We start from the raw sequence: 9,319 nt of genomic DNA, 5'->3' as shown, positions 1-9,319 counted from the left end.
TGTGGAACAGGTGCTCAAGTCCAGCAAAATTACAGACTTTTAGTTGCAGTTACCAAAATAAAAATACAGCTTTTGGTGTCCGCAGCTTCAGAGATCCTCTGCATGTTCATAAGCACATATCTATGTAGCGACGCTTCCCTTTTTTTTTGTTGAAGTGCCTTATTGGTCCCAACCGCACTACCTGCACCCCGTCATCCTCTGCGGACCACAGTTAACCGCAACATCCACCCGCCCCTCCCCCCGGACCGCCAGATTCGTGCCCATGTAATAAATACATTGCGGAACACTGCCTTAGGGATTATTAATCTGACCCCAGCGGTCCGGTTCTGACGTGCTCTGGTCTGAGCTGTTGTGCTATTGAGCGTGCGGGTCAAGGAAAGGCCTCAGCAGCCGCAGCACATTCTCGTCATTGCGTGGGATTCTCTCCAGCATCTCCTTCATGGCAACAATGGAGTCCTGCACACCCCATTTCTCCACCACCAGCTCTGCCAGGTCCTGGTGATCGGTCCCCTCCAGCCTCCCCTTGGGGATAGACTTGCGTGCTGTTTGGTTGTTCAGCAGTGACTTCAGTTTCTTCAGCTCTCTTTCTTGTAGATCCTCCAGGATTTCAGTCAGAGCCCTCTTCCAGTACCCCTCTGTGATCGGGTCTTCCCCTGCTGCAAAGAAAAGGAGGTTGGTTTAACCAGAGCAGTGTGTTGAGAAACACCAGTTTAACTGTAATTTCTGCTTTACAGTGATTATTTAGTACAAGTAGCTAAAGCCCTACACAAGAATTTCTGATGTTCTACTTACTAAATACTTTTGTGTTTATAAGACCCGCTGATGGTTTTTCCATTCAACCAATGCTCTAAGCTTGTGTATTGGCACTCGGTTACAAGCAGAACACTTCCAGAACAAACCTAAGAAGTGTATGAAGTGCACAGGTTTCTGAAGTGTGATTTGTGACCCATTAACAAACAAATAATTCACTTACTATCAAGTCCGTGGGTGTATCTTAGCATGACATGACAGTTCCCCTTTGTTGCGCTGACTATGGGATACAGTTTCTTCCCTTTGAGGCCCTCGAAGGCCACGCCCAGATACATCCCCATCACCATGTAGCTCAGCGTACCCTCGTCCATGTCCAGCACCACCAGCAAGGGATTCTGCACCATTAAATGCTCATTTGGTTTGAGAATTGCAGGGTAAGTCTCTCCTGGTTTACTCTCACTGTCATGGTACAGTTTGTTGTCTCTCAGATTCCACCCCCATGACTCTGGGTTGTTCCCCACCAGGGAGGTATACTCAAATGAGTAGAGGGGTGCGTCCTCAGTTGCCACCCCCACCACTGCGTGTGTCCCCCTCTCATCCAGGGGCCAGTAGATCTGCCACACGTGCAGCCCTCTGGTGTAGCCCTTCCGGCCCCTGACGCAGTCGGTACTCTCAGACATGGTGTTCCTTTGGAAGGTCAGTTTGTCCTCCTTGATGACAATGTTGCTCGAGCGGTCTTCGTTGTTCCAGGCGTGTTTCAGCTGGACCTCTAGTTTGGCAGGCATTTCTTTAAGTAGTTGGTCAAGGCGGGGTGGCTTGCAAAAGTTGGGACCTTGCAGCCGGTGCCTAAGCTTCTTAACACGCACAGTCTTTTTAGTCTCTGTGAAAGCGATGGCAGGGGGAAAAGAGAGAGCATTGTTTTGTTATTTATTTATTTAAAGTCATGGAATTTATTTATTTATATAGCCCTAATGATTATATGTGGAGCTGTCCCTGCAAATGTCTACAATTTGCCCTGTTTAGCTCCCAGGACCGATCTCAGTGGTACCCTCTTCATATTTCAGAAAAGCTTGTTGCCAAAATTCATTCATAATGAATATTTGCTCTATAGCTTCAATGTACCAGCTTTTGGTACACAAAATACATATATTTTAGCAAAATGTTTTCTTTTTTTATATACATTGTCTCCACCAATTTCCAGTCCTGGGAACCTAAGGATTTATGCATTTCTGGAGCATAATAACATTTGTTATGGGAAGGTGGAGGAGGGATTGTGTTGCTAAAAACAAAGACATGTCTTTAGAGAGAGACTGCAACGATTATTAAGTGTTGACCCTGTTATTCGTATCTGGGCAGCAGTGTGGAGTAGTGGTTAGGGCTCTGGACTTAACTGGTCTCATGGGTTCAATCCAAGTTTGGGGGACACTGGTGTTGTACCCTTAAGTAAGGCACTGTACCAGGATTGCTCTAGTAAAAACCCAGCTGTATACATTGTTGTATGCAAGAAAAAAAATGTGATGTAAGTGGCCCTGGATAAGAGTTTCTGCTATGAAACTTAATTATACTGCACCAACATGTCATTTCACTAAGAGAAAGACTTACTGAACATTGTTGGCATTGAGGATGGTATTTCGTACATCTATGGAAACTTCTGGTAAATTAATAATGAAGTCTGTTTTAATTTAAGGAGTAATTCAAATAGTTGGATGAATAGAAAACCAGCCTGAATATATCAGACTTGTTGAGATGAGTTCAGTACTCAAACCTTGAATGTCAGTTGAGTCCGAGTCATCAGTGTCTGTGTCCGAGTCCAAGTCATCATCCTGAGTCTTATGGGATTGGACTGTTTGAATAAATGAATGAGAAAAGAGTGCATCTTATAAAAGGGAAGACATAATCAAACAAACAAAACTAAATGAGAACACATAATACATAGAACAACTGAAGACCAAGATGATGATCTAAAAGAGACCTTCCTTTATAAGAGTAATACTACTTTATAAGTAGTTAGTAGAACTACCACACAAGGATACAATGGATAGGTGCAGAACTTGCAATCTTGTAGTTTCTGTATTTATTATGAACTCAAACTTAAAATTCTATATTCTTATTGAAATTTTTCCCTTCTTTATTCCTTTCAAAACGAATCAGCAATATACATTTGGTAGCTATATATAAAATTGGGAAACACTTTATATTAGAGTTAAACTATTATGTATGTTTTTAAGTGCTCACTGTGACATTCCCTGTCTGACAATTCCCCAAATCACCACTAGATGTAACCTTTTTCCCAAGCCTCAACTCTGTTTCCCATAGTTATTCAGCTAAATTGAAACTAATTAAGGTCAATGGATCCTGTTCCCTGTTAATTAACAGACTGGTTTCCAATCTCCCCAGCTCATCAACACTAGCATATAAGTCCCTTTGTCTCCAGAGTTCACTGCTAAGTCTTGTTTTGTGTCTTGACATCTCACTTGACCTGACCAGTCTCCTGAGCTCTGCACTTGGGTCCAATACCTCTGGTGTTCCCCGGCATGACACTCAATAACAATCACAAAATAAGACATTTACTGGCACAGAATAAAGCTTTACAAGGACCTTATTACACACGTAATTGTTTATAAATAGTATTTGCAACTAATATATTCAGAAGTGAAGTGAATCACGAATACTGTAGTAAATAAACAACCAATCACAGTGAACTGAGAAAATGTCCTTCCATTGTAAAGGTAGTTTCAGAGGGCCCAGTTATCTAAAGAGGATATCAAAACAATAGGCCAAATTATAAGAAACTATTGGGGTAAACTTGGCCAGAACATTGGGAGCACGCCAATCCATCCCTGTCAATTTGCCCCCAGCCCCCCATCATATGTTCTCCACATGAGCATTTGTAACCAGTGGCAGCTCCAGTCCCTGAATTGCTAACCACGCCCACTTTTGAAATGGTTATTTGAATAATGACGTGAAAACTAAAGCAATTCAAGCAAGTGGCGAGTCACCTGTGACTGGGTTTTAGACTATGAGAGGATGGACAGGAAAAAGCCCACTGACACTATTGCAGTAGCCCACAAAACGCTGCCGCTGCCTACATACTTTAAAAGATGGATTTCCTTCATCCTATGACCCAAGTGACCCTGACAAAAAATAGCATGAGGATAAACTAAAGTCTAAAACTAGCCTACTACAATTCATACCTATTTTCACAACAATGAGAAAGTGTGCCTTACAGTGCTTTACAGCTGGAGTGTCATATATAGTTTCATTCATTAGAAGGTGGCTGAAAGTTTCATTCATATCCGTTGCTTACAAGATGGAAAAAAGCAAATGTGTTGTTCGACACATTTTTTACTCAATTTAAAACTTTTTCACTACTCGGAAGAGCGAGAGTGTGTGATGTCACAAAATGACAATAGGCACATTTGCCATTTCTGACCCGGATCAAATGCATCAGAACACTTGATCAGGATCAGTGGTGTTGCGTTTACACTTCCATTTGATCAGGATCAACGCTCAGCCACCACAGGGTCCAAACTTCATTATTTTTTGTAAACTTTTGTAAAGTTACTTTTCGCAGCCGAAGCATTTTAAATTAAAATACATTGTTTTTTATGCTCAGTTAAAGTAAGAAGCCATTTAGTGTTATTTTTAACTATTTTATTTGTAAGGGAAGTAGGGATGGGTCTCTTATCTGCTCCCCTGATGCATGTCTGCCACCTGGCTTTAAAACACTGCACGTTAGCACGTCTGACCAAACTTAATTATATTTATATATTAAATTAGTCTTTAGAACACAGGGCTCTATCGAAAATTTAATTTACCTCATTACTCTTGTATTCAGTAACTTTGCTCAGCGTTTCAGAGGCAGGATTTGAACTTATCATCACAATGACATGTTTGTTGCTCAGTCATTCAGCAACCAGATTCATTTTAGTAAAGCTATAGGGATAATTAACACGTTCATTTATTTCAATTTAGCCTCTCATTTTAAACCCCGTTTTGTCTCAAAATGTCCTGTGATTGCGGGGTCAGGTGGCAACCCTACAGAGCAGCCCATCACAGAGAGAGGTGCGTCTCCCAGCCTGGGATTCTGCCCAAATTAGCAAATCTCACGTTTGGTAGGGCCTTAATAAATCAGAGACGCTCGTACTTGGATGCAACCATATATTATACACCTGTTTACCATGGGCAACATTAAGTAAGTTAAATTTGATAATGCATTTACCAAAGATCTTGATTTTTAAAATGTATGTATTTCATTGTTTAGAACTGCAAAAAGTCTGAGTGTGGAAATATACTAAATATCATACTATAACTTTCTAAAAGTGATAAAAATAACTCTGCTGGTTAGGATATCAAAGGGAGTTAGCATACAAATTGTAACTGGAATCTATTGTAAGTTATTTTAATAATCATGAGCTACAGAATAGTACTAGTAAATGTGTGTAAAATATGATGTCTTTCTAATTAGTGAATCATTAGTGAATACTGAGTCATGCCCTGTCTAAACAGCACCTATCCCACTGGAATGTTGAAGGTGTCACACTGGCCTATGAATCTATTAGTCTATCTCCACCTGGCAGTGTCATGGCACACTTAACAGCCTGAGCCATTCTGTCAGACATCGGACGTGTGGGAAGTTGGGCCTGAGGTGCCACTGACTCAACCTTCTGGAAGGTTGCTCCGTCCACGAGAGCCTTGGTTTTAGACTCTGTACTGCCTTTGAGTCCAGATGCATGAAAACCAGTCCGATGACTAAGTTTGGAATTACAGCAATTTTTATGAATGTGCACTGTGGGACATGACACATGACATGGCACTATATACGTACTATGGACCCCTTGCTATGTTAGCTTACACATTACAGCCTGTATTTCCTTCACCACTGTGACTGGTACGGCTCTGTGTCAATTATGCTACAAGGCATTCATGACCCTTTTGTCTTCTGAATATTCGGTATACTGTATTGCCCTGCAATTGCCATGTTTGTGTGTCTCTGGTTGCCAATAAAAGCTTAATTTCTTTGTTATCCCAAAGACCAGACATTCTGTGTTTCAACATGTGACTTGCTCTCAGTCTACAAATTCCAACACTTGTATAACCTTTGCATGTAAGAACTATAACCCATAAATGAAACATGAACTCACCATTAAGTCCATTAATGTATCTCATTGTGACCTGACAGTTCCCAAAAACTGCACTGACTATGGGATACAGTTTTTTCCCTTTGAGGCCCCTGAAGGCCACTCCCAGATACTGCTCATCCACTATAAAGCTCAGGGTCCCCTCATCCATGTCCAGCACCACTTTCAAAGAGTCGGGCACTGCTAATAATTTTTTTGATTTCAGAATGTTAGGGTAAGTTTCTCCTGGTCGGTTCTTGCTGTCGTGGTACAGTTTGTTGCGTCCCAGGTCCCAGCCCCATGACTCTCGGCTGCTGCCCACCAGGGATTCAATCTCAAATGAGAAAAGGGGGGCGTACTCAGTGGCCACCCCCACAACTGCATGTGTCCCCCTCTGATCCCTGGGCCAGTAGATCTCCCACATGTGCAGCCCTCTGGTGTAGCCCACCTTGCCCCTGATGCAGTCGGTACTGTTCATCACAGGTTTCCTGTAGAAGGTCAGTTTGTCATCCTTGATGTAGATGTTGCCAGAGTGGTCTTTTCTGTCCCAGGCATGTTGCAGCTGGACTTCCAAGCCGGCAGGTGGCATGTCCAGCAACTTGTGAAGCTGGGCAGGTTTCTGAAAGTCAGGATCCTGCAGCTTCACTATCTGTTCCGCAAGCTCCTTCATATCCAAATACTTTTTACTTTCTATAAGGGGGGTGGAAACAAAGTTATTGTGTGTGTGTGTGGGTGTGTGTATATACACTCACCTAAAGGATTATTAGGAACACCTGTTCAATTTCTCATTAATGCAATTATCTAACCAACCAATCACATGGCAGTTGCTTCAATGCATTTAGGGGTGTGGTCCTGGTCAAGACAATCTCCTGAACTCCAAACTGAATGTCTGAATGGGAAAGAAAGGTGATTTAAGCAATTTTGAGCGTGGCATGGTTGTTGGTGCCAGACGGGCCGGTCTGAGTATTTCACAATCTGCTCAGTTACTGGGATTTTCACGCACAACCAGTTCTAGGGTTTACAAAGAATGGTGTGAAAAGGGAAAAACATCCAGTATGCGGCAGTCCTGTGGGCGAAAATGCCTTGTTGATGCTAGAGGTCAGAGGAGAATGGGCCGACTGATTCAAGCTGATAGAAGAGCAACTTTGACTGAAATAACCACTCGTTACAACCGAGGTATGCAGCAAAGCATTTGTGAAGCCACAACACGTACAACCTTGAGGCGGATGGGCTACAAAAGCAGAAGACCCCACCGGGTACCACTCATCTCCACTACAAATAGGAAAAGGAGGCTACAATTTGCACAAGCTCACCAAAATTGGACAGTTGAAGACTGGAAAAATGTTGCCTGGTCTGATGAGTCTCGATTTCTGTTGAGACATTCAGATGGTAGAGTCAGAATTTGGCGTAAACAGAATGAGAACATGGATCCATCATGCCTTGTTACCACTGTGCAGGCTGGTGGTGGTGGTGTAATGGTGTGGGGGATGTTTTCTTGGCACACTTTAGGCCCCTTAGTGCCAATTGGGCATCGTTTAAATGCCACGGCCTACCTGAGCATTGTTTCTGACCATGTCCATCCCTTTATGACCACCATGTACCCATCCTCTGATGGCTACTTCCAGCAGGATAATGCACCATGTCACAAAGGTTGAATCATTTCAAATTGGTTTCTTGAACATGACAATGAGTTCACTGTACTAAACTGGCCCCCACAGTCACCAGATCTCAACCCAATAGAGCATCTTTGGGATGTGGTGGAACGGGAGCTTCGTGCCCTAGATGTGCATCCCACAAATCTCCATCAACTGCAAGATGCTATCCTATCAATATGGGCCAACATTTCTAAAGAATGCTTTCAGCACCTTGTTGAATCAATGCCACGTAGAATTAAGGCAGTTCTGAAGGCGAAAGGGGGTCAAACACAGTATTAGTATGGTGTTCCTAATAATCCTTTAGGTGAGTGTATAAAGTCCATGAGGGAGTAATACTTTTGAGAGCCACTGTGTGTGTGTGTGTGTGTGTGTGTGTGTATATATACACTCACCTAAAGGATTATTAGGAACACCATACTAATACTGTGTTTGACCCCCTTTCGCCTTCAGAACTGCCTTAATTCTATGTGGCATTGATTCAACAAGGTGCTGAAAGCATTCTTTAGAAATGTTGGCCCATATTGATAGGATAGCATCTTGCAGTTGATGGAGATTTGTGGGATGCACATCCAGGGCACGAAGCTCCCGTTCCACCACATCCCAAAGATGCTCTATTGGGTTGAGATCTGGTGACTGTGGGGGCCAGTTTAGTACATTGAACTCATTGTCATGTTCAAGAAACCAATTTGAAATGATTCGACCTTTGTGACATGGTGCATTATCCTGCTGGAAGTAGCCATCAGAGGATGGGTACATGGTGGTCATAAAGGGATGGACATTGTCAGAAACAATGCTCAGGTAGGCCGTGGCATTTAAACGATGCCCAATTGGCACTATAAGGGGCCTAAAGTGTGCCAAGAAAACATCCCCCACACCATTACACCACCACCACCAGCCTGCACAGCGGTAACAAGACATGATGGATCCATGTTCTCATTCTGTTTACGCCAAATTCTGACTCTACCATCTGAATGTCTCAACAGAAATCGAGACTCATCAGACCAGGCAACATTTTTCCAGTCTTCAACTGTCCAATTTTGGTGAGCTTGTGCAAATTGTAGCCTCTTTTTCCTATTTGTAGTGGAGATGAGTGGTACCCGGTGGGGTCGTCTGCTGTTGTAGCCCATCCGCCTCAAGGTTGTACGTGTTGTGGATTCACAAATGCTTTGCTGCATACCTCGGTTGTAACGAGTGGTTATTTCAGTCAAAGTTGCTCTTCTATCAGCTTGAATCAGTCGGCCCATTCTCCTCTGACCTCTAGCATCAACAAGGCATTTCCGCCCACAGGACTGCCGCATACTGGATGTTTTTCCCTTTTCACACCATTCTTTGTAAACCCTAGAAATGGTTGTGTGTGAAAATCCCAGTAACTGAGCAGATTGTGAAATACTCAGACCGGCCCGTCTGGCACCAACAACCATGCCACGCTCAAAATTGCTTAAATCACCTTTCTTTCCCATTCAGACATTCAGTTTGGAGTTCAGGAGATTGTCTTGACCAGGACCACACCCCTAAATGCATTGAAGCAACTGCCATGTGATTGGTTGGTTAGATAATTGCATTAATGAGAAATTGAACAGGTGTTCCTAATAATCCTTTAGGTGAGTGTATATATATATATATATATATATATATATATACACTAATTGTTTAAAATGAGTTAGTGTGATATTTCACAAATGGTAAATAGTAAAATATTATTTTATAATGTAGTTTGTGATCTTATTGTTGTTTCCTTGTTAATCTAGTTTAATGATGGAGAGTAAAACATATTTTGACACCTCTCTTAAAACA

General features: G+C 42.5%; 2 protein-coding genes across 2 annotated transcripts; both read right to left on the bottom strand.

The window, feature by feature from the left end:
* Positions 1-354: 354 nt before the first annotated feature.
* On the bottom strand, positions 355-2,580 carry LOC136768091 (SPRY domain-containing SOCS box protein 1-like). The gene is made up of 3 exons (XM_066722146.1): positions 2,516-2,580; positions 974-1,630; positions 355-656 (listed from the first exon to the last, which is right to left on the bottom strand). The coding sequence occupies exons 2-3, from the start codon at positions 1,533-1,535 to the stop codon at positions 355-357; spliced, it is 864 nt and encodes a 287-aa protein (XP_066578243.1). The 5' UTR covers positions 1,536-1,630; positions 2,516-2,580.
* Positions 2,581-5,332: 2,752 nt separating this feature from the next.
* On the bottom strand, positions 5,333-6,549 carry LOC136768090 (protein gustavus-like). The gene is made up of 2 exons (XM_066722145.1): positions 5,895-6,549; positions 5,333-5,361 (listed from the first exon to the last, which is right to left on the bottom strand). The coding sequence occupies exons 1-2, from the start codon at positions 6,538-6,540 to the stop codon at positions 5,333-5,335; spliced, it is 675 nt and encodes a 224-aa protein (XP_066578242.1). The 5' UTR covers positions 6,541-6,549.
* Between the last annotated feature and the right edge of the window lie 2,770 nt (positions 6,550-9,319).

This window comes from Amia ocellicauda, chromosome 14 (assembly GCF_036373705.1).
Source record: "Amia ocellicauda isolate fAmiCal2 chromosome 14, fAmiCal2.hap1, whole genome shotgun sequence".
Taxonomy (NCBI): domain Eukaryota; kingdom Metazoa; phylum Chordata; class Actinopteri; order Amiiformes; family Amiidae; genus Amia; species Amia ocellicauda.
This window is presented reverse-complemented; position numbering and strand designations above follow the sequence as displayed.

What these genes read in the sequence shown, in the direction of transcription:
- LOC136768090 (XM_066722145.1), bottom strand. Translation starts at nt 6,540, where the DNA reads ATGAAGGAGCTTGCGGAACAGATAGTGAAGCTGCAGGATCCTGACTTT. An exon ending in ATACATTAATGGACTTAATG is followed by an intron (nt 5,362 to 5,894) that starts GTGAGTTCATGT and finishes GATGTCTGACAG; the next exon opens with AATGGCTCAGGCTGTTAAGT.
- LOC136768091 (XM_066722146.1), bottom strand. Translation starts at nt 1,535, where the DNA reads ATGCCTGCCAAACTAGAGGTCCAGCTGAAACACGCCTGGAACAACGAA. An exon ending in ATACACCCACGGACTTGATA is followed by an intron (nt 657 to 973) that starts GTAAGTGAATTA and finishes TTTTCTTTGCAG; the next exon opens with CAGGGGAAGACCCGATCACA.